Source organism: Chlamydotis macqueenii, chromosome 4 (assembly GCF_036417535.1).
Source record: "Chlamydotis macqueenii isolate bChlMac1 chromosome 4, bChlMac1.mat, whole genome shotgun sequence".
NCBI classification, from domain to species: domain Eukaryota; kingdom Metazoa; phylum Chordata; class Aves; order Otidiformes; family Otididae; genus Chlamydotis; species Chlamydotis macqueenii.
Genome location: NC_141559.1, coordinates 35,481,010 through 35,508,604, shown reverse-complemented (window position 1 = coordinate 35,508,604; position 27,595 = coordinate 35,481,010). Strand labels below are relative to the sequence as shown.

At 50.4% G+C, this 27,595-nt stretch overlaps 1 protein-coding gene and 1 long non-coding RNA gene across 2 annotated transcripts; one reads left to right on the top strand and one right to left on the bottom strand.

Annotated features, from left to right (window-relative positions):
* Positions 1-314: 314 nt before the first annotated feature.
* Positions 315-10,664, bottom strand: LOC147600940 (uncharacterized). Its single transcript, XR_015258562.1, has 3 exons — positions 10,578-10,664; positions 8,891-9,116; positions 315-638 (listed from the first exon to the last, which is right to left on the bottom strand). It is a non-coding gene; the product is annotated as an uncharacterized LOC147600940 (long non-coding RNA).
* Positions 10,665-13,661: 2,997 nt separating this feature from the next.
* Positions 13,662-15,322, top strand: PPP1R3B (protein phosphatase 1 regulatory subunit 3B). Its single transcript, XM_010123408.2, has one exon. It carries the CDS (start codon positions 13,701-13,703, stop codon positions 14,559-14,561), a length of 861 nt encoding a protein of 286 aa, XP_010121710.1. The 5' UTR covers positions 13,662-13,700; the 3' UTR covers positions 14,562-15,322.
* The last annotated feature ends 12,273 nt before the right edge of the window (positions 15,323-27,595 follow it).

Below are 27,595 nucleotides of genomic sequence, written 5' to 3'. Positions count from 1 at the left end.
CCCCACTGCCCCAGCCCATGTGTCCATATGAGGCAGTTCCCAGCTGCCCTCATCACTATTTCAGGACCACTTGAATTCCTGGCTCTTATCAAGCTTTTTCTAGACACGTGAGCCCCTGAGCTCAAATGCCACTAAGCCACATCTGGGCCCCTCCCTGCCCATGCGCTGAGCCAGCTGCACAGAAGTTGGTGTGCCAGCGTTGACACAAAGGGCAGCTTTTGGATGATAAACTGTTTTTTTTGCTCAGAGGATCGCAAAAATCACAGACTCTCAGGCTGCTACTTCTCATGGCCCTGTTTATTATCAAGCAGAGACCCATTTCATCCACCACAGGGCAGGCACCTTTGAGTTTGACACCAGTGATGCTCACCAGTGCCCTTGCTGCCAGTCCCGGCTCTCCCAGTACAGGGTGGCTGGAGATACCAATGCTGCCCGGGTTCCCCAGCTGAAGCATGTGGGTGGCAAAGCGTCATCTCGGGATGGCCGTCACTGTCCCCACAAGTGATTTCAAGCTATTTGCAAACTCCAGGAACATTTCTATTCCTGAGCCCTTGGACTGCGAGGAGGAATTGGGCAGCCTTGCTCTTTGCTCCACAGCTGTCCCTCTGCCCGTAGGAGTTTGCCTTCTGCAAAGATTTCTAAGAAGAAATTCCAATGTGTCTGTGACACTGAGCGAGCTTTTTTGTGAGTCCTTAGGCTTAAATGTGGTCTGTCTCCCCCTGCACCCTGTCTGGTAGGGAGCTATGGCAGATGCCTGAGGAAGAGAAGAGCTGGACAAGCCTGTAGTGATTCCTCTCCGGATTACTTTCCCAGCCAGCTCAATTTGCAGATCAAGGATACCCTGAAAAGGCAGCAGTGTCTTTGTGTGCAACAGTGGCATTTTTTCTTCTGTGAATGTGTCTGGTCCCTTTTTGAACTCACTTTTTTTTAGCATCCACAAGGTCAGAGAGTTGCACATTTTAAATACACCCCCTTTACAAATGGAAAAAAAAAAAAAGAGTGGTCTGATGCCAGCAGCTGATGGGATGACAGGATCCCTGATGCAATCTTCATTCACACAGTAAGTTTAGACCAGAGTGAGCGGTGAAACAAACCAGCCAAACTTACTGAAGACCACAGTGCAGTTGGCAGCTGAGCATGCTGCGGGTGACAGCGACAGGCAGCATGAGCCCCTCTGCTCTGCAGCGGGAGCTAAGGCAAGCGGGAATCTTCAGAGGTGCAACAGTCACATCGTGCGCTGTGGGCAAAGGTCTGCAAGCCAGATCGCTCGCACACAGCCCACAGATAGGCGTATTTGCTTTATACAGAACCAGATACCTCTGTATTAGTAAGAGGTGCATGTGCTTACCTTAGATTAGGACAACTTGGCTTTTGCCTATTTGATCGTTTCCTACAGATTAGGACAATTTTATGTTAGTAACAAATTAATTAAAGGAAGGGGTTTGTTCTGAGACAGCGTAGTGAGCTCATGTTCATCTACTACTTCCTATCTGCAAAAGCTTTGAGTCCTTTACTAAACCATTTTGAGAGTCATCCTTGTTTTCCTTCTCCTCTCTTAGCCACATAATGCTGTATTTCATACCACACTGATACAGGAGTTCTCCGTCTCTAATCTGCCGCTCATCATTCTGTATTTGATCATTATTATCACATACTCTTAAACACTATGGTTTTCTGCCTATTCCTGTAAAAGCCTTGGTCTCCTGAGATCGGTCTGTGAACTCCCACAGACCATATCTCTCATCCCGGGGGCACAGCGTTCCACGTACAGCCTCAGCAGTGGGGAACACAGCCCTGACGATGACTGAAGAGCCTCAAACTTTGGAATGACCCGGAAAAGGCAATTAAAGCTGGAGTGCGGCGCAATGCCTTTGACATACCACGATCGCACCGCCCGACTATAAGGCCATAACACACCCATAAGGGAGAGTGGGCTGCAAAACAGAGGAAATCCACTCAATAAATAGGATGCGTGCTCGTGCAGATAAGAAATGCTGGGGGCCAGCAGCACCACGACAGGCAGCGGTCAGGCTCGTGACAGACTGCCCACTGCAGCATCCCTACGGGATGGGGACATTGCCTTCTTTGCAATGTTGGTGTCCCTCCAACCCTTGATTTAGAGATTTATTTTACATATATTATTTAACTTTAGAAATCTCTACAGTTTGCTTTGCACTTAAGTCTTAATTTGTAATTTATGCTTTATATTTTCTATTACAAATTGTATATTGTAGTTACGTACAAGCATATTTATGGCCATATAATAGATAAAGATGCATTTTCATATTTACAGGTGTCTATTGAGACATATGCCCACCCCCCCAGCACCCAGACTAGGAGGCAGCAATGAGCCAGGAGTAGCGATGAACTTGGCCCCCAGCTGCTGTGAGAGCTGAGGCTGAGAGCAGCCAGCCGCTGACACGCAGAGCCAGCTCCGCGATCAAAGCCCCTGGGTTAACCAGGGGCCACCGACTGCTATTTATAGCTGCCTTCGCTCACGTTTAAGCGGAGGCTTTAAAAAGCTCGGAGGCAGTTTGGGTGCCAGGGTAGCTCCGTCCCGCATGTGTGGCACACGGTTCCTTGCACAAGAATGGTGCAAAGCCCAGTTGTGCTGTCGCACAGGCTGGATTGGGCCCTGGCTGTCAGGGAGGCCAGAAACAGCTTGGATTAAGCTGTCAATCAAATAGTACTTGATTATTTTATTCGACTGAGCTAACTCTGGCTACCCTTCAGAAGACCTAAGCAAACCTCTCACCTGAGTAAACCCCACCACAGCCACAGCTCTATTGGCTGTGGGACCGAGGGCTACAAAGGCTGTCCCAAAACTGTCAAACAGCTCAAGCCCAGCTAACAGCAGCAATGACCTGAGCTACATCAGGCCTTGTAAGGGCTTCCATGGAGGATCCAGCCAGCAATTACCTTGGAGGAGGAGAAGTCGGAAGACTGGACTTGAAATCATTTCAAGACCACGCAATCAAAGAGAGCTGAGAAAGTTGGCAGGGTTTGAGGTGGGTCAGCCAGCCCTTCTGAGGGACGTGACAGTCCCTTCCTGTCTCTGTGACGGGCTGACGACAAGATCCAAAGCGCTCTATGAATCTCAGATGATAAGGTTACAGCAACCAGCTTTAGAAAACACAGTGCTTGGTCTTTTCCAGGCTATCTGGGAGCCTGAACATTGCAGGAGACTTTGTGTTCTGAAGTGACCCTTACACAAATGGAAATAATTAGTGCAGAGTGTTTGGTACTGCCTGTAATTTTTCAGCATTGCACTATGAGTTTTGATGGAGTGGTATTGCACAAAATTGGACTAATGCAGTGGGGGTCAAAGTATTTTTGAAAGATTAGGAGAGATTGCCTATCAGTAGAGACTTTCAGGAAAAACACCTGAGTTTTCATTGCAGTTGTGGAGGTGACAAAAAAATCAAAATCTAAGACAGCTCGAAATCTGTCTGACCAGGTTTCTTTTTTATCTGCAACTGAAAAGTTCAACAGTAGATGATGTTCTGCTCTTCGAGCTTATTTGAGCATAGGGCATAACACTGAACTCTTACATCTTGCCATGCACATCTTTGTGCAAGAGTATGTCCATGCCGGTACATGTGTATGTGTGTGTCTACCGAGTCACACCGATGCCCTCATTGCTTTCCTCTTGCACAAGACAAGAAAAAACAGTATTGCATTCACTTCCCTTCTCAAAAGTCATCTGAAATTACTAGTTCAGCTGCTATGCACTACTGCAGCTCTTTTAGATTTTTTCTCTCCTTTATCAGCAGCAGATAAGTCAGCAAATCAAATTCCCAGTCTGCTTGTGATGACTTTCAGAACCATCATATTGATTTCAATGTACTGATTTTCCTACAGCCCCTGGCTATTCCTGCTTTTTTTTTCAGCTTTTCTTGTACCAACTGGTTCAGATCACTATAGCTGGTCATCCCAAAGACCTCCTGCACCACCTTGACCTGCCTTCCAGCACTTTAACTTCTGCTCAGGGATTAGTGCCATCCGGGTAAACTTGGTGGACGCCAAGCACTTTGTTTTACTTTTGGGAGGGGATTGCATTTTCTTTATGTTGGTTTTCAGCCACTGCAGGATCCCAGTGCCTGCTGGTCAAGGCGGGCACTGCCCTCCTCTTCTGCATGCCATCTCATGCAGCAGAGGGAAGCTGGGCAGATCAGTAATAGGAGATGAGCAAAGACTAGAGGAGGAGGGATGAAGGAAACAGCCAAAAATGCTTGCAGGCTCCATAGGCTTGAAGCATGCGCTATTCCCAGCTGCCAGCACTGGAACGCTGCTTAGCATACCATCTGATGGCCTGGCTTCCTCCTCCCTGACCAGAGCCAGCGGCAGGCTTCCTATGAATAACTAGCCTGCTTTCCAGGTCCCATCAGAGTTATTCCTGCTCTGGGTGTGTCTCTTGTCTGCAGGCACATTTCCTAAATTCTGCCTCATCCAATCCAAGTTTAGAAGTCCTTGCTCTGGTGCTAAGATGCTGTGCATAAACGATTCCTGCTAGGTGCAGATGAGATCAGCTAGATCTTGCAAGATCAGGCAGGGAAAGAGCTGTCGCTGCAGGATCCTCAGCAGTCAGGGGAGGAGGCAATGCCAAGCTACCAAGTGGAGATATTTGTAAGCACCAAACCTGGGATCTCAAGTGATCTACTTAGCCGCATTTAAGGTGTGACTTCAAAAGTAGAAGAACCCCAGAGAGAGGTAGTTTTTGCTAGCAGTTTCTGCAAGAAGGAAACTTCAAGCTTCTGGTTAATTGAGTAAATCCTTGAATATCATCCGTTTTGGGTTTTTTTTTCCCCCTGGGATTAAATGAAAACTTCCAAATGAAAAGGCCAGGCTATACTTGAAAAATATTTTCAAAGAATGCAAAAGCTGATGACAGGAGTAGCTCCAGCTGTTCACCTTGCCCAGCACCCTCTGCTCAGCTCTTGCCTTTACTGTTGACACTGCCTTTGGTACTTGCTTGAGGTACCATTTAAAAGTCACACATCCTGTTCCTGATTTTCAGATTCCCTCTATAGTGAATACACAGGGATAGACAGGTCCAGAAAGCAACAGATCCTATCTTTCATTGACATTAATCTTAGGATGAGACAAAATGCTTCATGGAGGGACTGACTCTGCTGCAGCAGAGAGCGCCTGAATATGAACAGAGGCTCAGCTGAAGGGTATGAATTCCTGCAAGAGGCTTAGGATCGTATTTATCATCAAGAACTACACGCACCCCTCAGTCTGGCCTTTTCTCTCTCAGCCTTCGGCAGCATACAAGTGACTTTCAGGCAAAGCACACTCTCTCACACAAAGATAAGCCCTCTGAGTCCCCAGACTTGCATACATGCAAGTTTCCATGACATCTGCCCCACCAAATACAGTTTGAAGTCTTTTTAGGGCACCAAAGTTAAAATATACATTGCTTCACTATAACTTCTGCATCTAGAGCAGATACAAGTCCAGCCAGTCAGACACTTGTACGGTGTAAACAAGCTAAGCTGTCAATGCAGCTGGACTGATTCAGCCTGCCCGAGAAGAGCTCAGCATCCCTCTGCCTCTGAAATCACATCAGTGTATTGATGGAAAAGGCCCCGACTCCTTTTCACACTCTTGCGCCTCCAGCCCAGCCCTTACTGTCCCTCTCTTGCAAAAGCACATGGGGAATTTGGAGGATTTGAGGTTCTAGTCCAGGCTGTGTCTTTATGCTCCTTTTTGCCTTCATGTAGGAGAGCATACACTGCTTACAGATGATTTTTTTTTTTTTTTTAACATACCGTTTCTGCACAACCGGGCATTCCTGGGTTTAAGCAAAGAGCAGAAGGGATGGAAAGCCACCGTGTTTCTCTGCATCAACTGAAGTGTAACAAAGAAAAGTTTCTGGGAGGTCAAGCCAGACATCTCCACAGTACATGTTCACTAGGGGAAGGGATGATCTCAAAAAAGTAAGGATGGGTACACAGTTGTTGCACTGCTTTGTGCAATCTTGGGGCAGACAACTATGATTTTTCCACGACTTCACTGACAGGAATGAAATCTGTAGACTGCATGAAGGCAAGGTCTTGCAGCAGCTCGCTGAACAGAACATCACAGTTGTTGAGAAAGCAGGAGGTGCGCTTCTCTTCTTGGAGGGACTCGCCCACTCTTGAGTCCCAATCTCTGGGGAGAGGTTGTTTTAACCTGGCAGCCTGCATATAGTTCCTCATCTTAGCACCGCAATAATATTTTTGACAAGCACATTGTACACCTGGCCAAGGACCTACCTCTTTGTTTTTCCTACCTGCCTGTGATTTGGTCATTCTACTGTCATTTTGTCTCCTTGTGCTGCCCTTTGGGCTCTTCCTTCACTGGAAGCCCATTCTCTTTTTCTCTGTGGGTAGCAGCTTTCCTTAAGGCACTTGTAGTGACTTAATTTGCATTCATTCTCTTCCCTACAACCTCCTTTTTTTTGCAAGGGTTTTCATGGTCTCTCGTGCTGGGCATTTTTACAATTAAGAACCATAGTTTTCTTCTACAACAGAGTACCAGGCCAGGCTTTGCATCTGGCCTCACACTATCTTTTCTGTGCATGCTGGGCTGGAAGGGAAGGTGCCGTGGTCTTCGGCAGGGCAGAGTACACTCTCCTCAGTGTGCTTGACTGTGAGCGCATACGAGATCCAGAGGGAGCCACGCCAAGGTAAATATCCTACCTCAGGCCTGCACCCAATGTACTGAAGTAACTCCTAATTTCTGGACAAAGCCAGGAGAAGCAGTGGGGCCTCTGCCTTGGAGCACAGCTCCCCAAAGTGCAGTCAAGAGCCTTAACCAAGAGCAGGATTTCCTTTGATACTGGGGCACACTGAATGCTCTTTGCTTCATTTCCTGGGATGGCCATAGGAGTTTGAGATCTATGGAAATAAAAGAGGGCTATCCCATCACCTGGCAGGACTTCTCAAGTCTTTTCTTTGGTGGAGCTGTGTTTGCTGTGACCCTACAGGAGCTGAACAGGGGCCTGGGACCACAAGGAGCTCCCAAGCAACACATGTGAGACCTCAGCATGCAGTTGCAGCTAAGACCAAGTTGGCTAGTGAACCACAGAGCAAGAGAAGCCTTGCTTCCTACAGATTTCTGTCACGCTCTCCCTCTCCCGCTTCCATTATCCCAGCTTTCTCCACTGCTCCAAGACCAGCCCCATGACACGTGGTATAGCTGGCCAAGGGGCTGTCAGAGCTGGCTGGCCGGCTGGTGCAGACACCGACTGCCAGTGAGCCACTGCAGCCAAGCCCCACTCCGCTTTTGCTCAGCAAGGATGCTCACTGGGTCTCACCCCACCAGCTGTTGATTCTCACAAAACTTAAAAGGGGTCTGTAAGCTTCCCACCCTGCTGTCAAGTGTGGCTGAAACACACCGGCACATCAAGAAGGGACAAGGGAGGACTGAGGGCCAGACAGAGACCCAGCTCAGCCATGGATACGTCCTTTCTGCAGGATGGTACGTCATGCTGACGATTGCCACCGCTCCTGGGGCTCTGCACTGGCCCGGTCAATTCTCCCACAGTGCCCCAGTGCTGCCCAAAATAGCCTCTTCTGTTTCCGTCACGCTTTCCTCTCTGACCACATGCCCTCAATGACAAAAATTACTCCAAAATTCGTTTCTCCCTTAGCGTTTTGGTATGACACAACTTCTGATTAAAATTACTTCAGAGTTACCCTCACAGTCTTGTCACAGGCAGGTGTACTTTAACAAAAACCCTCCCCTGCCTGGTGCAAACATCGTGGCTGGGCTCAAAGGCAGCAGCAGTTTCTCAGCACTGATGATCTGGAAATTGCTGGCAAGCGCCAACATTGCAACAGCATGAGCTGCAGCACCACGGCAGGCACTGTATGCCTCTGCAGGCTGCTGCGGTGAGGACAAGGAGCGTGGCATCTTCGCTGCTGCCCTGAGGACTTCCAGCAGCCAGGGATGGAGACCTCCCCCAAACCACGCTGTGGGGTGCTCCTGGTCAGGCTGGGGCTGCAGTCGGGTGTGGAGATACAGGCGGCTGGAGCCCTAGTGCCCATTGGCAGTGATGGGGGATGGCAGCTGGGGTGGTAGGGAGAAGAAGGTAACAGAAGGGGGCTGCTGATTTGGCAGAGGGCACAAGGTGTGGTGTGGGGTGTCCCATGGCGGCAGCCCCGCCGTGGCTCCCTGGGCAGCGCTGTTACATCAGCCGCTCCAGCAGTTTACAACACTCGCCCTTGAGCCTTGGCCCCACAGCCTGTTGCGCTGTGGACACGTTGCACAACACCCCTGGCCCCACTCCCCTTCCCCACCGAGGCTGCCTGGCAGACAGGTGTTGGGGGGCTGTCACAGCAGCCTGCCAGTTCCTGACAGGGAGGAGAAGGTGCTCCATCCACCCCTGCCTCTAGCAGGGCACCAGAGGAGGTGGCAGGACCAGGAAGGGTCCCCAAGGACCTACTCAAGCCTGCTGGTGGCTCTTGCAGGACTGCTCCTGCAGGAGGGACAGAGCTGCTCTGCCTCCCCTCCCGCAGCAAGACAGCAGGGCCGCACCCCAGGGGTGCGGGAGCCACCACGTCCTGTCCCAGGGGGCCCTGGGGTAAATCCTCCAGCTGAACTAGGAATAAGACCTGGTGGGAGAGTAAGACCCTCCTTCCAGAGCTGTCTGTCATGGATGGGACTGGTTCTGCAACGCTTCCCCAGGGAGAAACACTCCTGTAGCCTCCTCACCATGCCAGGGAGCAAGCTCTTCTCTGTCCCTCAGCAAGGAGGGAGGAGTGGAAAGCTGTGGGGAAATCACAGAGACCACTGTGCAAGGGCCTAGCACAGGGCTAAATATAGCCACTATCTCCACTCCGCAAAGATAACAGCCTGTGTCCACAGCCCACCACAACGCCCTGGCCCGACTTCCACCTACCTTTGCTTTGGGGGCAAACACCAAGCAGCAGTTGTGAAACACCCTGCTCTGCTCACGGCAAACAGGGCTCATCTCGCAGGGCTGAAACGCGCCCCACGCCACCTCACAGGCATTCCTTCCCCAGCGCTGGGGGCCGGCTGGCCAAAACCCACACGGCTCAGAAGCTAACCAACACCTCCTTCGGCACCTCCGTGGTGCTCAGCAGCCAGCAACGCGCAGGAGAAACCTGTGGCAGAGCAAAATGACAAGTGTAAGTCAGGTCAGGGCTTCCTGGTTTTTGGGCTCATCCCACTGAGCTTACCACCTGAATCTCTCTGGTGTCCCAAGGTCTGTGACACTAAGCCAGGCTGTGGTGGCCCTGCCTGGAGAAGGGGAGGCAGCAGTGGAGAGGGCCCATGGGCTGTGACCACCTTATGGGGTCTCTGCCTGTTGCTCCCAGGGAAATCTGAACATGGCTTCTCTCATGCCTGCTGTAACCCCCGTCACTAAGTAGCACGTGCTGAAATCCCACCATACCTTCAGCACATAAAATATTACTGTAAGCCTGCAAGACTCCTGCAGTGCGTATATCTTTCAGCTTTCTCTCCCCAACTTTAAATCTCATCACTACCTTTATCTAGAAAGGGTTTATAAAACAAAAAACAATGTGGGTTTTTTTCCCTCAACAAAACCCTTTTGCCTTACAGAGTAATAAGTTTATGAAATGGCAGCTTCTAACAGGAAGTCTCTGGCTTTAACAATAGCTGTATGTTTCCACAAGTTAATTGAAAACAAATGTTGACACTTCAATCCGGCTTTTATGCTCTGTAAGGGAGGCAAGAGGGAGCAGCATCGCTCACAGCTGTGCCGTTAGAGGCCAGATGCGACACAAAAAGAGGCAAATATTATCCCCACCATTACCACAGGGAGAAGGTAGATGCACCATCCCCACCTCACAGCAGGCCTTACAGCCTCCACTGCTTGCCCACAGAGGTGGGATTTGTCCCCAAAGCCACTTCCCTGCAGGGCGGCCAGCTCCGTGCTCACGTTTTGCATTGTTGAGGACATCAGGCTCTGCGTCAAAGTGGGCTCAGGAGCAGCCCCGGGGGAGCAGAGATGGGAACTGGCAGGAGGGCAGCTGGGAAGACCCCTTGCCCCAGCGGCCCCGCAGAGCAGTGGGGATCTGTGCCAGAGCATCGCCTCTGATCTGCCCGCCAGATGTTCTCAGGGTGTCGGTGTCGGAAACCCCTGCCCAGCTGTGCGCCTGTGCCCGGATCGGGACACCCGTGGGACGGGGTCTGCGTGCCAGCTGCTGTTTTTTCCTACCGTAAGCCGCCTCAGGGAGAAGGTCACTTTTTCCACTCGCACACCCTGAAGCGCTGTCTGGAAAGAGGATTTTGTAGCATCCTCTGGAGATTTCCGCCCAGTGCCAGCACAAGCCCGCAGCCACGGTCACAAGCCGGGGGGTGTGCGAGTGACCCTCCTCCCCACCCAAACACCGAGAGGCTCAGCGCCCCCAAAAAAAGCCTTCCTGCCTCAAGAACACGGTCCTTGCGGGCTTAGCCCTCATTTGCTTCATTCGCGACGCCCACCAGGCCCCGCTGTGCCCTCCCGGGCGGGCAGGGCCTGCACCGCGGCGCTGCAGCCCCATCCCACCGCGGGACGGAGGGGCCCTGGGCGCACCCGCGGCCTGGCACCCAGCTCGTACCCTCTCCCGATCCCCGCTCCGGGACAGCCGGAGGGGCCGGCCTGGCAAACCTGTCCCCCTCAGGGGAGAGGGGCCCTGAGGTTTGAAGGCCCGGGGAAAGCGCTGCTCCCCCCCACCCCGCCCGCCCCGGACCCTCAAACGCAGCCCCCGCCCCGCCTCCGCGAGCCGGACTCCCGGAGCCCTATTGGCCGCCCGCCGCGCTGGGGGCGCGCTGATTGGCTGCGGCGCGGGCCGTGGCGGGGAGGGGCGGGGCGGCCGGGTCGGTTTTAAGGCGCCGGGCCCAGCACTGCCCGGGCGGCTGCGGCGCGGAGCTGGTGGGGGTTTCGGGCGTCGGCCTTATGTACTGCACCAGGTAGGGTCCCTCTCCCGCTGTTGTCTGGCTTCCCCGGGTACCTGCCGTGCCGCCCCCCCGGGGCAGTGGGGCCAGGCTCTGTCCTGCCGCCTCCCCCTCGGGGCTGCTTTTAGGGCTGCGGCAGGGCTGAGGTATCGCCCGGGCCTCAGGTGAGACCTAGGCCGTGCCCCCGGAGCAGCTCGGCCTTGCCTGAGCCGGAGAGGGGAGGAGGGCAGAAAAGTCCAGCGCCGCTCCGTTCCAGGAGCGTGTCATGTCTGAAAACCTCTGGCCAGATGTGCTGCTGCATGCTGAGCCCCCTGCGAAAGGGCTTGCCCCTTTGCAAACAGTGCTGGAAGTGGGGTGGGGGTCATCCAAGGGTTTTGATAAATGCAGGTGTAGGTAATTCCTTTGTGCTGTCCTCCTCCTTCCTAGAAACAGAGGAGGGAAGTCTGAGTGGTGACATCCTTGTCTGGAGAGGGTGAAACTGCAGGATGGTGTCCAAAATCTGATCTGACCTCTTCCTTTTGAGAGGAGAGGGAGAGGAATCAGCCCCTGTGCCTCTGCAGGGCTGCCTGCCTTGTGCTGTTTGCTTCCTGGATGAGCTTTCAAAGCTATTTCCCTGCTCCTGCCTTTGAAGGATCTGAAGTTCAAGAGAGCCAGGGCTTGCCCTGAAAGGGAAACCTTCCTCTGTGGCTGGGAGTTGGGTGTCAGCAGGCTCTCAAGTGCAGAAAGAGATGTCTGGGTGTCAAACCAGCTGAAAAAGTTTGTAAAAGCATGCAGCTCAGCCTAATAGTAGGTACAAAAAGCTTTTACTATAGTTCTTAGCTTGGAAAAAAGCTCAGAGTAATGTAGCTCAGGCTGGATATTTCATGCCTCTTCTTTCTAAAACTGGTGAATAACCAAGGTTTACTAAGAAACTTGAGTTCTCAGCAGTTATGGGAATTTAGCTGAATAAATTTCCTGGGGAAAAGATGCAATGCAGATGAAACTGGCCCAAGTAAGAGAGAAGCATTGGAGGCTGCATCAATTTAAAGGACAAAATGACCTATATAAAGTGTGCATGAATAAAGACTTGGCAAAACCAGGTAGAGATGAGCAGAATGGCATTGGCAGGCGGGTGGATCTGCTGTCTGTCTTGTACAGCTGCCTGTGAGCTGCAGGGAGGCTGAAGGAGGGAGTGCAGAAGGAGTTAGCTGGTGGGTGTGTTGGGAAGCAAGCCTTGGCACATGTGCTCTGAGTAAACAGATGCCCTTGCTGAATGAACGCTGTGAAAGCCTCCTCAGAGCTGCTCTGTTGGTGTTGCAGGGTGGGGAGTTAAAGCACTGAATTGGAGAGCGTAGCTCTCAGGTTTTTCTTGGCACAGGGATGGTGATCGAGTACTAGAGCTGGCTGTGCGTGGCTTTGGCAGACAGAGCTCTGCCACGTCACGTGGCCGGCAGTCGCTGCTACCGCTGCTGGCTCGCCGTGCTCTGTGCGGTGGGAGCAGCTTTGGAGCCTGGTCTACAGCCAAATGGGATTCTTATTAAGGGAATACTCTGTGTTTAAGGTCGGCTGCAAGGCAGTAGCCTTAAGGAGGATGTGTGTGATAAATCTGTCCAGGGGTTTTATTCAGAGCCAGGCTGGAGAGAGTCTGCCCAAAGCATCCAGCCTCAGTGTAAGGGCAGGAGCGATAGGTGTGATGTTTTGGGAACTGCCTGGATGCAGAGGCAACTCCAGAGCTACACCTGGCAAGGTGCTGGGACAGTGCTGCATCCCTGGAGAAACTGGTTGGATGCTGGCGGAGGAGAGGCTGTGGTGGAGGGGTACACAGCCCACACCTTCTGCGGGAAGGCCTTGTTTCTAAAGGCTTGGTCAACCTCCAGTAGGAGAGTTGTGTTTGGCAGCACCCTGTGGCTATATGAGTGTTTCCCAGGGGCTCAGCACAGGCACTGTGAAGGCTTAAGCTGTGAGCTCTGTGCTGGAGGCAAAACCTGCTGGACCACTGGAGCTGACCTCTATTTTAAAGTGCAGGAGAGGGAAGAAAGTGGCTCGTCTGTAGGTGTGGAGCAATGTCAGCTGCGTCTCTACCCTGCTGCTGTATCAGACTGTCGCTATCTTTACAATACCACTCGCAGGCATTTTAGATGGAGCAATTCTGGGAGAGAGTGATGAGCAAAGTATGTAGCTCAACCAAGCAAGTGCTTTTTAGCCTCTAAAAATACCAGATATTTAGGGTTTTATGAAAGGTGAGATCAGTTGCCTACAGCAGCTTGTGGCAAAATGAGTTCTTGCTCGTACAAAAACGTCCGATGCCCTGGGGAGAGTCTCTCCTGCAAGGGAGGAGGAAGAGAGCGCAGCAGGAATACTGCTTTACGTAGCATTGAATTTGATAATCTCTGGATTTTGTGGACATCAGCAGGACTGAGCCATGGGTTTTGCTTTGGGTCAGAAATGCTCTGGAGCCTGCTGTTGCTCACCTACTAGGGCAGTGCCTGTGTGTGTCTTCAAATGGTGACTCTGTCCCTGTAGCAATTGGAAGAGATCTTGTTCAAGGACACAACAGGCTCTGGTCCTGCCACTTATGCTGTAGCACCTTTCTCACTGTGTCTGTAAATCACACTGTGCAAGTACCTGCCTTTAGTTAAGCTTGAGTGATCTGTGGTGTTGATAGAAGCAAGTTTCTTTGGGATGGCTGGGAGGAGAAGTGGTGTAGCATTTGTCTAACAAAAGTCACATTAAAATGCTTTTCTAACATCAACTGACTCTTCCTCTCATCTTCCAGAGTATTAGACTATTTTCCTCACAAACAAGCAATGGCTGTGGACGTAGCAATGCAGCTATACCTGTGCTCTTCACCCTTGCGAAGAGAGAAGTGTGCCTGCAAAATTGCTCCGAAGCCAAGCAAGCCATTGCGTCCCTGCATCCAGCTGAGCAGCAAGACTGTGCTGAACGGACCAGAAGAGGCAGAGAACTCCTTCACACACAACAAAGTGAAGAAGAGGGTGTCATTTGCAGATAGCAGGGGCTTTGCTCTGACAATGGTGAAGGTGTTCTCAGAGTTTGATGATCCACTAGATATCCCTTTCAACATCACTGAGCTGATAGACAACATTGTGGGCCTGACAACAGTGGAGAGAGACAGCTTTGTCCTGGATTTTGTTCAGCCCTCTGTCGACTACCTGGACTTCAGAAATCGCCTCCAGGCAGACTGTGTCTGTCTTGAAAATTGTATGCTAAAGGAGCGCTCTGTTGTGGGAACAGTGAAAGTGAAGAACCTTGCTTTTGAAAAGACTGTGAAGATCAGGATGACGTTTGACACCTGGAAAAACTTTGTAGACTACCCATGCCAGTATGTCAAGGATACCTACGGAGGGTCAGATCGGGACACATTTTCCTTTGACATCACCTTGCCTGAGGGAATTCAATCCCATGAAAGAGTAGAGTTTGCAGTCTCCTTTGAGTGCGAGGGGAAGGTGTACTGGGACAGCAACAGGGGCACAAATTACCGGATCATACGGTCAGAACTGAAGTCTGCCCAGGAAGCTGTCCGCCCCCCGCGGAGCCCTGACTTCAGCAGTGCCTTTGACCAGTTCGGGAGCCCTCGGTGCTCCTATGGCCTCTTTGCTGAGTGGCCCAGCTATTCAGGCTACGAGAAGCTAGGGCCTTACTACTGACCCAAGGACAAAGTCTTGATTGACTAACTGTTGCTGGCATGTCCGCAGGCCTGGGAGCTGGTCTGAACATGAGGCAGACGGAAAGGTGGAAGAAGTATGACTCCATGCAGCTCTGCATAAGCCTCCCAGCAAAACCAGATGTGTAGAGCTCTGCAGCAGTGGGCTTGTAGTCTGGGAAGCATCTCTGACATAAAGGGCTGCCTTCCCTGCCTCAGCTCCGATAACTGGCTCTCTGGATGCTCAGAGGACCAGGAGCTGTTGCTCATGTGTCTCTTCAGTGCTGCTACTCCTTCCTCTTCTACAAAGCTGCTAGTCTCCAGGGAAACACTACAGTCCTTATATCGTCTGTCTGAGCTATGTAGCGGTGGCTGGTTTGTATTGCTTGTCCAGTGTTAAAAGGCTTTTTCAAAATATGTTTGAGGATTGCTTTTTTTAGTGGGCTGTACTTCAGCTGCAGGGTTCTCCTTGCAAAGCTGGCCTGTGCCTGCTGGGAAATGGAGTGGCTGGCTTGCAGGGAACGGAGTCCTCTTCTCACATGTCCTTGTGTGAGGTCCTTCCTACAGGAGACGGGGTGTTTTGGAAATGAAAATGCAACTGTGCTGACAGGAAATGTGGCCCTACAGCCTGCCATATTAGGAGATGCATGTGCCTGTGGGAGAGGATCTGATATGCTTAGTCACCAGTTGTTTTATCAGCTGATCTTGAAAAAACTCTCATTATACCCTTGGTGTTACCAAAAATAGAGATTAGCTGTAGCTGTGTGGTGCTTGTAACACAGCCATGGGTTGACGGCCTTGACTGCCTTCTTCAAAACCATCCTGTTTCTTTAAATACAAGGGATCAATGATGCTTTTACCTGTTGAGGGACATCTGAAGTCACCTGTTGGCCATGCTGGGCCCCAGAAATGCAGTTCTTCCTCCTGTGGACTGTAAAACAGGGCTTTGTCCAGCTAGGACCCAGAGTTCTGTGCAGGAGGCTGTGCCTGGGTGTTACAGGAGCTAAATGTGAACGGACCACACAGCTACTCTGTGCTGTGTCCTGTTATAAGGTGACTGTTGTGTACCTACCGTGGTGGAAGTGCCGTGACTGAGAAAGGGGTAGTATGTGTGATCCCAGGAATGCTTTGGGATAAACAGGCTTTGGAAATGATGTTGCTTTTTAAAAAAGATTTCCTAATGGTTTGTTACTCTCTGCCATAGACTACTTGGCAGCTAATGCACTGCTGATATGTGAGGGTGCTGAGGCTGATCTGGATGAACATCAACATGCTGGGCTTCCTTTGCTGTTGTAGCACTTGCTGCCATTTCAAACTGTAAATGCCAAAATTTGCATCTCTGTGTCCTTAAAAAGCAGCTCACCCCACCTGTGCACAGAACTAGCTGTGAGGAGTGTGAGATGCAGTGTTATTCTGATACCACCCTGATGTGAAACAAATTATTGATGTGAGCCATCCCTGTCTTCAAAGGGTGGCTTGTCTTCTGGGCCTGTGTGGAGGTGAGGTGGTTGGCTTGTGCAGTGCCAAACAGCCTTGCAAAGCTGCTTGCATGCTAGTTGAGCAGAATAACTTCCTCCCTCCCCTCAAAGGGAGAGTGCTGAATAGTTTGTAGAGGTCAAGGGAATGTTACTTCTTCTAGTGCATAAGCTTTATATAATTTTTTGGGTGCCTATAATAGCCTCTGAATGGGCTAGAGAGAAGCAATGGGCTAGACTACTTAACTTTTTAAACTGAGCTTTTAATTCTGGAGACTACTGTATAAAATACTTACAAGCTGTTTTACCCGAACCTAGGAGGGATACTACAATCACTGTTGGATGCCGAAAGGGACAAGAAGAGCTTGTAGGAAGAATAGCTAGCCTTCAGCTGCTGCTTTTTCAAAACCCCTGTCATCACTGTGCTTGATCACTTAGCCCAGGTGGTAAATCTGCTTGCTAGCCCAGAGTTCATCAGGCTTGGCTCCTCTGTTCAAGCAGCTTCCTGAGTCAGCTCTTACAGCTTGCATCTGGTCTCTCCTGAAGGGACTGTTGCCTAGCTTGGCTTGAACCTGGTTTTAAATTTAAAGCAAGTCTGAGTGACACTTTTTTTTAGTGTATGGTGTTAATACTGTAAGACACTGACTGTAGAAAAGTCATGTTCTCCTGGCATGCTCTCATGCCTGTGGAGAGCTGTTTGTGGGCCGAAACAAGGCATGTATGTCTGGGGTGCTGCGGAGGGTGGTATCTCCTGATGGGGCCTGTTTGTTTTCAGGCTGTGGATGGGATGTGCTTAGAGAGGAACACGGAAGATAAGCTAGAAGAGCAATGCCACAAGTAAAAACTAGGCTGGGAACTGACTATTTGACCAATAGTGGTTTAAAAAATACTACTTGTGGCCTTTCTCCTTTTCCCTTTTTCCATTGCCAATGTGAACATAGGAGTGATGGGTCATTTTCCTCACTCTGTGCCTGGAAGTGCCTTGTGGGATGTTTTGCATGTTTGTTTTTAAAAGATATTTTTGTACACAACATTCAAGTGGAAAATGCACTTTATAATTGCCATGTAATGACTCTTTTAAAACTGTTTGTTTTTATCTGATTGTTAAAATAAAGGTGGAACAAAACGTTGGCTGTGTATCTTGCCATCTTCTTATTTAAACTCCCATGGGGCTGGGGAGGTGATTTGGACACGGGACCAACTTCCTGCAGGCAGCCATGAGCAGGGAGGAGCACACGTCCGCAGTGGACTCTGAGGCCTGAAACAGGAAAGAGCTGCCTGTTTGTGCCAACACGAATGCCTCTGCAGCCGGGGGAAGGAGGAGAGGAGCCAGGCCCTTGTCTCTGTGCTCTGAAGTTTCTCCACTGAGCACTGCGTTCCTGAGCTACTCTTCACTCTTCCCCCGCTTGCAGTGCCAGGAACAGCCTTTTCAGGCTTTTCTGCATTTATTTTTTTCAGTCAGTCTCAGTCCTTTCCCCCCCCCCCCATCTGGCTTTGGTGGAGGGTGAGGATCTGGGATCAATGCTTTCTCTCTGCCTGGTACTGTGGGATGGTGGGTGTTAGGAGAGGTGTTGTGCTAGAAGGGTCAAGCTCTTTTCTAATCAAGTGAAAGTTAGACTCCTTTTCACCTCAAACTAGTTGTTTCTGTTGTCACTGCAATAAAAAGCACTGGCAGGAAACTTGCCCTTTGCAGAGTGAATAACTCTGGTGTAAATGCCAGCCAGGATCTGGCCTGGCTTTGACCACAAGGACAGGTCTTGGTGATGCCCTGAAGGTGATGCCTTTCAATCAGCTCTCCTGAGCGGGGTGGCTTTTGCCACTTACAGATAGGAAGGAAAGCTGTGGGGAGGAGGGGGGAAAAAGCACAGACAGTCTTGGTGTGAGCTGGCCTGAGGGGCTGTGTGGCAGTACTTTCCATCTGGCTACAAAACTTTGCCAGAGAGCCAGCTTAGCCTTTGCTCTGTACAGAAATATAACTGAGCACCTTCTGACTGTGGCTGTTTCTGAGTCTCTTGCTTTCATAACATGAACTGTCTCTCCAGGATGTTTAGCTTTCCACAGCAGCTGGGTAAGGTAAAGTTTTGGTTTCTCAGGTTCCTCCCCCCCTAGTCTTTGCATCACAAACCCAAGCATGCTGGCACAGTGGGGTGCAAACTCTTCCATCAAGCCATGAAGCAGCTCCCCTTGCAAGAGGAGTATGGGATCTGCATGCACCTGGGAAAAGGGCATTGCATGCTGTTTTCTTGCTGGTCTGTGATGTTTCCCTCTCCTGTGGCTGAGGGGAGCCTGTGTTGGCTGTCACACACTGCTGTTTGTGTCCAGAGGCCCTTCTGGAATTGTCTTTGTGGTGGGGTTCTTCTAGGGGTAGCAGATCTGCCCAAAGGCAGCTGAGAGCTGCTCCACAGCAGGACTGCTTGGGTCCTGGGCAAGGGAACAGCACCTGCTGAGGTGGGGGAGAAAAGTTACCTGTGTGGGATGGCTGGGTAAGAGGTAAAACCCTGCATGTAATCCTCTGCCTGACAGCAGTTATGCCATGAGATGTAGCATGATGCAAAGGAGTTTACTTTCTTGGCAACCATTTACCACTCTCTTTTATCCCCAAATTCTGTTACCTCCACTTCTAACCAACTGCTGTTAAGCACCATTAAAAATGCTTCAGTTGTTTTTTTTTTTTTTACTACTGTTCTTTTAATCAAATACACAACATGGATCTCTTTTTAAAAGGCTGATTGTTTTTGTGGTTGCAAGAGATAAAGAATACATATTTTTGAAAGCTCTTTGTGCCCATCCCCCTGCCTCAGCACATGGCCAGGTGATTTGGGTGGCCTGGCCAGGGCTGCTTTCGCATCCCAGCACTGGCCCGAGCTCATGAGTGAGATAACTGCAGTCAGCCATTTCCTGTAATGGTTTTGTGGCTGAAAACCCTGCATGCTAACAGTTTCTGTTTGAGAGTTACGGGAGTCCAAGCTAAGCCTGCTGACATCTGGGGCAGTCGAGGAGATGTGCAAGTATTAGAAGGGCCAAGAGAGCTCTTGGGTTTCTCTCCTAATGCCCAGGTGTTAACTTGCTAGAGGATACAGGCATTGGAATCACTGCATTTAAAAGCCCTTGGTGGCAGGTGTGACTGTGCACTTGCTGTTTAATATACAAAGATTTCTTAGAGTGCTCCTGGCATCCTCCCCCCAGCTTTGCTGTAAGGTTCCCAAACCTCTGTATCCTTAGGGTTTTTGGTGGCACCTCTTGGCAGAGCTCATTAAGCTGGGATGTCATGATCTCAGCTGAGGTGTTTGGAGGTTCAGGTTTCCTGAGTTTGTGCTCCATGAACAGCTCTGTAAAGGGGAGAGGGGGCAGGTGGTCCCTTGGTCCATATCCAATTCCCTTTCCCAAGCACAACCTCCCACTGGGCCAGGGATGCTGTCCTACATGGCAGCAGCTCTGCTGAACCACTGCCATTGTGACAGGCTTATCTAGAGCACCCAGGATTCCAAGTGCTGGATGCAGTGAAAAAGGCAGGATGTGGGCTCTCTGTGCCCTGTCAAAACTGTTTAAGAAGTTTGTTAAAAGTAGATCTGCCACCCCAAGAGCACGGGTGAGGGTTTGCTGCTCTCTTCCCATTCTCATCCTTGCCAACAGGGTCCTTGCTGGGAAATGTGGGCTGCCAGAGTTGTCCCCAACCTTGTCCAGCTTCCAGAGCAGGGCTGGTAATGGGCTGAAACGGTTCACTCTTTGAGGCTGCTCACATATTGAAGATGATCCTTGAGTTCAAGTTTCAACACATGCTTAGCTCGTGTCCCCGCTCAATCAGAAAGTGAGGCTCTGTTGCTAACTGAGCACCAGACAACAGTGTGATCAGAGGAACAGCTGAGACACACGAGCCTGAATGTGGGGAGGTGATGAGCAAAAACATAGGAAAACCAAGAGGGGCTGACTGCTTTCAAACGAAGCGAGGGTGGCTCAGCCTGCCATCTGTCTGTGTCTCTGCACAGAGGCTGTGTGAGCACCCCACGTTCTCGCTTCAGCTCTCTGCCAGGCCAGACTCGGCATCAGGGATGCTCTGGTGAAAAATCTGCCCACAGTGGGCTAAGATGCAGAGGGCAGGAAAAATGTCTCTGCCACACCATGAGAGTGTAAATGCATTCAGATAGTACTCTGCTGCTGGAGCCAATTTTTCTTGGTGTTAAATGTGGCTCTTACAGGCTCTCAAAGTGGAGAGTGACCCGTGGAAGATGTGCTTTGCCTTGCTAACAGAGGGCAACAGGAGTGTAGGAGGGGAGGAAGACAAAGCGCATAATTTCCCAACAACAGTCAGCATTTCTTCCTCGGTTTCCCCTCCAGAAACCGTCAGCAAATGGGCCTCACTAAGATCCTGACTGCGTGTTCGGGGGCACGTCTCTTGCCTGTAAGGCAAGCGATAAACGATACTTCCTTTTAGATACGTACCACAGGGTTTCCTGTGGCTCTGTCATTCTCCCTTGTGCTTTACAGTAGGGCATTGCCCTTTTCTCTTCCCTCTTATGCACCATGACGCTGTTTCCACCGCTGCCAGTGTAACCACGACCAAACTCAAGGGTGAGCTTGGTTTCACAACGTCTTCCGCAAGCTTGTGCGTGGTCTGGGGGGACAGGAAGGGCATCTGTATGTAGGGGGAGGAGGCTGTGCTAAGGTCACAGCTCTCAGCAGCACCGAGAGCACCCTGCACCCCTTTGCCACAAAGCCAGCAGCATTGGGGCTGGGTTGTGATGCTCCCAAACTCCCTTGCTATTTCCACAGACTTGGTCCTGCTGGGCAGTTCGGCTGGCTCTAAACTGTTGCAATTAAATGTATTTATGTTGTTGTCTTCCTTTTGCCAGAGCTAAGCTTCAAACCAGCTGCTCTGGCCCACCAAGATGCTGCCACACTGCAGCCAGAGAAGCTGCCCAGCCTGTCTTTATCCTCCCCCTTGGAGGTGTACGGTGCCAGACAGTTAGCTGTCTTTAGAGACTTGTTATTGACATTTACACAAGGTTTGAAAAAAGGGTGTCTTTGTTGAAAAAGAATTGCAGCTGGCATGTTCCTTTGGTACAGATAAGTCAGAGCAGTCACCAAATTAAGTACTTTGGCTGCTGGAACAGGGATATGGGCAAGCCCTTCCAGCCGACGCATTAGTCACCGATCTCATCTCTGTTCCAATGTTGCTATGTAGTCTTGTGGGGAGGGAAGGCTCAAACTCCATAACCCAGGAGAAGTATGCTCCAAAGAGCATAAGAAGAGGGTGAAACGTTCAGGATATCTCCATAAATGCTTTTATAGCTTCCAGCTATTTCTGGTGTGGGAGTCGTCTTAAGTCCATGGTGATGTCTTTAGATTTAGTGAATCCTAGACAGGTTCAGGTGGGAAGAGCTCTCTAGATGCCTGCTCCAAGCAGGACCACTCTCACAACTAGCTGAGTGAACCTTTTCAGCCCACAACTCAAGGCATCGCCCATGTGGATGCTGATGACCTTGATGATGGAGATGCCACCACATCTCTGCTGTGCCCTATCCCAGGGCTGCACTGCTCTCCTGGGGAAAAGACATGGTCCTCAGGAACCAAAGGAGCTCTGAGTAATGTTGCAGTCTTGCCAAAGCACCCTGTTTGTTCCAGCTTCTGGCCAGAATCAGGACATATAGACATGAGGGAACAAGGTAAGTGGCCACAGGACAAAAATATTTCAGGGCTGGCAAGTCCTAAGCCATGTGTAGTTCAGAGCAAGGGAACAGCTGCTATTTGTATACGGCAAGGTACTTGCCATTCCCCAAGGCATCCTGCAATAAATGGTAGAGCCATATTCCCAATACAATTGCTAGAAAACACTGCTGCCAAGAGCTGAAGACCTAAATGGACCCACAGCCCACCTTCCAATGATACCTATCAAGGTAAATCTGAGCAAACCAGACCCCAGTTTCCTTGCCAGCACTCAATATTCAGCAGTAGCAAACTCACGATCTCCTGCGCCTACTTTCCATCTTTATGGCCCCTGCCAGAACAAAACTGGAGCATTGTCAGCAGGAGTGTAACTCCTCAGTGTTTGTGTGGTGACACTCTGGCACTATGGAGACAGGCACTTTTGTGGGAAGACATGTAATAGGCCTCTCCAGCCCCACTCCAGGGTTTTACGACTGTTCCTTTTTCACACATTGTTCCCGTGGACACCTGGCAGGTGTTGCGTCTCCTGCATTTCCCTCTCCGCTGCTTTATTGGCATCCATCAGAAATGCCGAGTGTTTATTCATTTATGAGCTGAGCTGAATGTGCCCTTATGGTGTTGCAAGCTAGGGCTCAGGGCAGCTGCAGGTGACACGGTGACAAAGGCCATGAGAGGCACCTTCCACCCCTCACTCAACAGCATGCTCGGTCACTGGGGTAGGAGGTGTTGGCACAGGTCTCCCTTTTGGGCTGAGAACTGTCACAGCCCCGCTTTACTTTCTCCAAGAAGCTGCCTCCAAGTACATCAACTCACAATAGGAGGCAAACTAAAAATAAATAAATCTATTGAACCCTCCACTTCTCCATAGTAGCTTCTGCAGGAGAACTTCACTTCAGAGACCAGAACAATTACCACTTGAGTGCTTTATAGCCACGCAAGCAATTATAGCAGACATGTTCTAACTTTTAAGTTGGTGGTCAACAAGATTTCTTAGACAACCAATGAATCTACACAGAAATCTTTCAGTGCTTCCAAATGCCCTGCAATTGCCCAGTGCTGGTAAACAGCAAGCCGTAAAGCCAGCAGGGATGCGCTCACTGGGGGTTAATGGCAGGATGACTGAGCATTTTAGTCATTTTTCCTTTTTTGGTTTTGGTGTCACTGCAAGGAAACATGGCTTTTGTTCAGGCAAGCTGTCTGGTGAGTGTTGTTTCTGTTAACACGTACCCTGGTTTAGTCTAAAATTGAGAAATTGAGTATTTATTAACAGTTTAGCACAAAAAGCTTTTGTCATTACTTATCTGCACCAATCTGCATTTGGTGTTTAACCTCTTACCTCAACAAATAGAGGCACTGCACACATGACTTGGTGGCCAGCTCTGAGACCCACAGCAGTCTCAGGCTGCCTAGGACCCTCAGAACTGTCTTTGGGGCTGGGCACCATGTGAGATGGCTCCAGCCAGCAACTCAGGGTCACTTTCAAAAGGAAAGCAGAGTTATCTCCCTCTGAAATCAGAGCAATATGTGCTAGCAAGGAGAGAAGATCTCCATGGGCCTTGTCTTGGCCACAGTAATGCCTGCAGGATGCAGCTGTGCCCTGGGTGAGGGGACTAGGAGCTTGCGTTGGCCGTCCCCTGGACTGGCAACACAGAGCAACTCAGCTGTGCTGGGAAAAGTCTACCCTTGGCCTTAAGGTGACTGGATGGGCGAGCAGGACACGGGCTACTCCAGCCACCTCTGCCCCTTGCCTCTCCTCTCCTCTTCCTGGAGCAATTTCTCAGGACCCCAGTATTCAGTTCCACACATGGCCGTGTGGCACAGAGGTGGCCTGGCAGGGGACAGCCCATACCCACTTCCTCACCACTTCCCCTCAGCTCTCTCACTGAGGACGCCACAGCCCATGCTTATGCATGCGGAAGTCACACAGAGAAGGCACAGAAATTCATACTGATGAGCAGTTATTGAGCTTACATTAAAAACACAGCGTGCTTTTTTCAGGATGTGGGGCCAACCAACTGGTTACAGGAGACCTACATCTCTTGCTGCCATGCTACCCACCAGCAGCTGAGCAGTGGTCCACCAAGTGTGCCTGTCCCCTTCCCTGCCAGATTCAGTCTCAGGTAATGCAGGAGCAACACTGTCTGCTCCTCTCCAGGAATGTCCCCTGTCCCAAGAGCAGAGCATAGACCTACCTCTCAATAGCCAGGCAGAACCATTGACAGGCAGAAGGTAGTGTTGAAGTTACTCTTAGGGTGGTGTGCTTCATGGCGTGCACATCCTTCAAAGTAGGTCTGGTGCTGTTCCCCAGGCTGGCTCCATGCTGGTTTGGTAAAGCCAACCCTTCACTTGCCTGCAGCCTGGAGGTGCCTACTAGACCAGGCATTATTTCTGAGTGCTCATTGTAACTTGTCCTGCTGCTGCATTGGTGTCTTGTAGGATGTGTCTCAGAAAGCACGAATCGAGTGGGGTCCTTTCAGCACAAGCTCCAATTCTGATATGGTCTGCCTGGTCCAGCAGCAGCACTGTCCAGAACTGGCAAAATAGCCCTTCTTATAAAGATGACTTGCTAGGTTCACTTATGGGTGCCAAGCTGGAGGTGGCCAAATTCTGTCTACATTAACCAACCTCCAAATAACTATATAACCCCCTTCCCAAGCAAAACAATGGGATGTAGGAAGCCATGGCTCCAGGTCATCTCAAGGAAGCTAAACACCTTGCTATAGGATGGGCTACACTCCTACTGAGGAGACAGACAAGTCCCAGGGAGATGGCATGCCCAGGCCATCTCTGACCCTTGTTGTGGAGTGAAGAATGTGGTCTCACGTTGTAGGGGCTGGGACAAGTCCCTTGTGCTGGTTTACACAACTAGGTATCCACTCCTCTTGCCTACTGAGTGCTGGAAGGGCTAAGTCCATCAAAACTGCGGCTGGAGTATGTCAGCTTGGGAAAATCCTGCCCCATGGATAAATGTCTGGGATGAAAGAGTGCCACCATGCTAAGCTGAGCCAGCACCGGCTCTTAGGTTCCCTCTGTCTTAATACAGCTAAGCTCACACTCAGCATTAAAACACTGCTTAGATCCCCCGACACTGCAGTTGCACAGCCACGCTGCAGAAAGTGCAGCTCCTTTGAACACCCCTAAGCTACCTGTCAACCTGAGCCATGCTTTTCACGGGCCTGTCCTGACCGATCCTCTTGGGCTGCTCCATCGCAGCGGTCCCTGTGCTGAATGGAGACAGGATGGCATTCTGACACAGCACAGTTATTTGTCTTTTCTTGCCATCAGCCAGCTCCTTACAGCAAAGCAATGACAAGCATCTTCCTCCATCATGGGTAGGAAGAGCAAGGGGGAGAGAAGGCCTCAGCTCAGCTTTCCAATTAACAAAATGAAAGATCTGCCAGAGTCTGGAAAAAGCACCCATCCAGCAGGACCCTGCAGCTCCACCCTCAGGAATTTGCATTTCTGAGACTCAGTCTGCCTATTTGAGAGAACACACTTCCAGGATCGGCTGCAAGCAAACCCTGAGCCACTTCTGTACAACTTAAGTACACAAATAAGGCCCCACCCAGCTCTAGCTGCAGCCAAAATAAAGCAAAGGCTCTTTTCTTCTGAAATACACAGGAGGTCATGAGATAGCTTGGAGCAGTATTTTCAGCTCTGACGTTGCAGCTCTGCTGCTTGTCTTCGTGCTTGGCTGCTTCCCCCTTTCTAAATTCCAGTGGTGGGTTGCCTTTGTTTCTTTAATGATATGAAGAAGGAAGAAGTTTGGATATGGTCTTACAGGAAAAGAGCAGATGCAATTTATAGCATCTTGCACCTAGGGGACACTGAGAACAACTCAGAGCCTCAAAGACACCTGAACTCGAATCAGTAGCCAGATTTCTCCAAGGTGCAGATGACCCAGTGAGAGGAATGGGTGAGCAGTGACCAAGGGGAATTCCCAGCTGTAGTACAGACCCTGAGAAAAGACAAGACTGGCAAATCTGAACCCTAGGGAGATCTTCCAAACTCAAACTTTTCCATTGATTGGAGACAGTGATCCCCTCAGAGGATCAACTGTTTGGTACAGAGGAGTGGCTCTGTGTCCCAGCAGACCAAGCTCTAAATACAGCCCCAGCAACCAGACCACTCCAAACTGGTGCAATTATTGAACTGTGGGGATGAATAATCATCCAAACAGCCCTCTCCAAGCGATGCAGGGAAGAAATGTCACCAACTATGTGAAAATTGAGACCATATGCTTCTAAGATGCTTTCTGAGAGGAGTATGCTTGACAAAGCTGAAGTGAGTTGAAGGCTGATTCCCAGGTCAGACCCCAGCAAGGCAGTCCCTCCTCGTCCCAGGGACTCTCCCAGCTCTGGTCATTATTTTCACTGCAGACATGCCTAATTTTCTGCACTACCTACTGAAAGGCTACAAGTCCTTCAAGGCCAAGACAGATCTTGTGTTTTGCTTGTTTGGAAAAAAAAAATGAATGCTAGAAAAAAAAAAACAGATGCTGGAGAACTGCCTCTGGCCTCCCCCGTCTGCACAGGAAGGCAACTCCTCCACAGCGGCAGCAGCCTCTCCTTCCGCTTGGCAGGTGTTGTCTGGACCAGAGCCATAGATGCAAGATCTATTTTCTGTTGAGCATGCAAAGGAGACGCAGTTGCCTGGCACAGCCCATGCCAGAAAACACCTTGTTATGCACTTTAACAACTGATCTGATTACACAGAGGTGCTGGCCACCCTTCTCTGTGCTTCATGCTCTGAAGAAGCAGGGCGATCGTTGCTTTTTCTTTCCGTGAGGAAGCTGTCAGACACAACCCGGCACCTGAAAGGGGTTCTCCCACTGTGCAATTAGTTTCTGGGTATGCGGGGTTCTTTCACATCCTGAAAGATGGCATTTTCCACCTCCTGGGAGGCCCATCCCTCATCATCCGTCTCTCTGTGTGCCAGAAACAGAGCCACATGTGCCTCCCCAGCGCTTTGGCCTGGTAACCCTGTCCTGAACAGCCTCGTCTACAGCTCCCGCATCTCCCTAGGGCACGCACCAAAGGCTGGGAAACTGGGAGAAGGCAAAGCAAGCCCTAATCAAGCAAGGCAGCTAGTTATTACCAAGCTGCTATTTCTACTGCAAGAAGCCCTGGAGCAGCAAAACTGCTCGCTTCGTGTATGTTCATTAGCAGCCCGGATAAGAGCAGCATTGATGGCAAGCTATAATTAGATCTCTGGGATCTTTCTCAACTGGCTTTCTCTGGCATTGTGCTACATTGAAAGCACTTCCATTTTCTTTTCTCATTCTTTTTTTCTTTTCTGAATGGCTGGGATGGCATTCCCCTATTCAGCAGATTTGGGACCATCTCTGTTTTCTCCTGTGTGGCTTGCAGAGCCCTCCCCAACTTGGTGTCACAAGCCCCACACCCTAAAGTGAGCAAAAGCTCCATTGTTTGACCACTCCTGGTCCCTTGGGCTGCAGAGTTGGGCAGACCATAGCTCCCTTCTTAGGCTAACCTGCCAGGCAGTCCTACCCACTTCAGTTAACTTGCCAAGATGCATTTTTGCGAGTAACTTCCTCTGATGATGACTCTGAATTTCCTGGAATCGCTTTCTTAGCATGTTCTGCACAGCCAGCCTGGAGCAGCATTCCCAGATGAGATGGATGCAGTAAGCCAGCACTAAGCACATAATCCCAGCACGGTGGCCTACGTGGTAATTATTACTTCTCCCTCAGAGTGCTGGAAAAGAGCCTCAGCATCCACTCCACGAAAACAGGGGAGGAAGAGTCAAGGGAAAGACCCACAGCACAAAGGTCTGGTGTTCACGTATCCAGACTTCACGTGGCAAATGGGACCCAGAGGTCTCCCTGCTTCTCGCTTCCTCTCCAAAATGCTGGTGTGGAGACAACCTCTAAGCAAGG

Excerpts from the sequence above, each read along its gene's own strand:
- PPP1R3B (XM_010123408.2), top strand. The coding sequence starts at position 13,701 with ATGGCTGTGGACGTAGCAATGCAGCTATACCTGTGCTCTTCACCCTTG.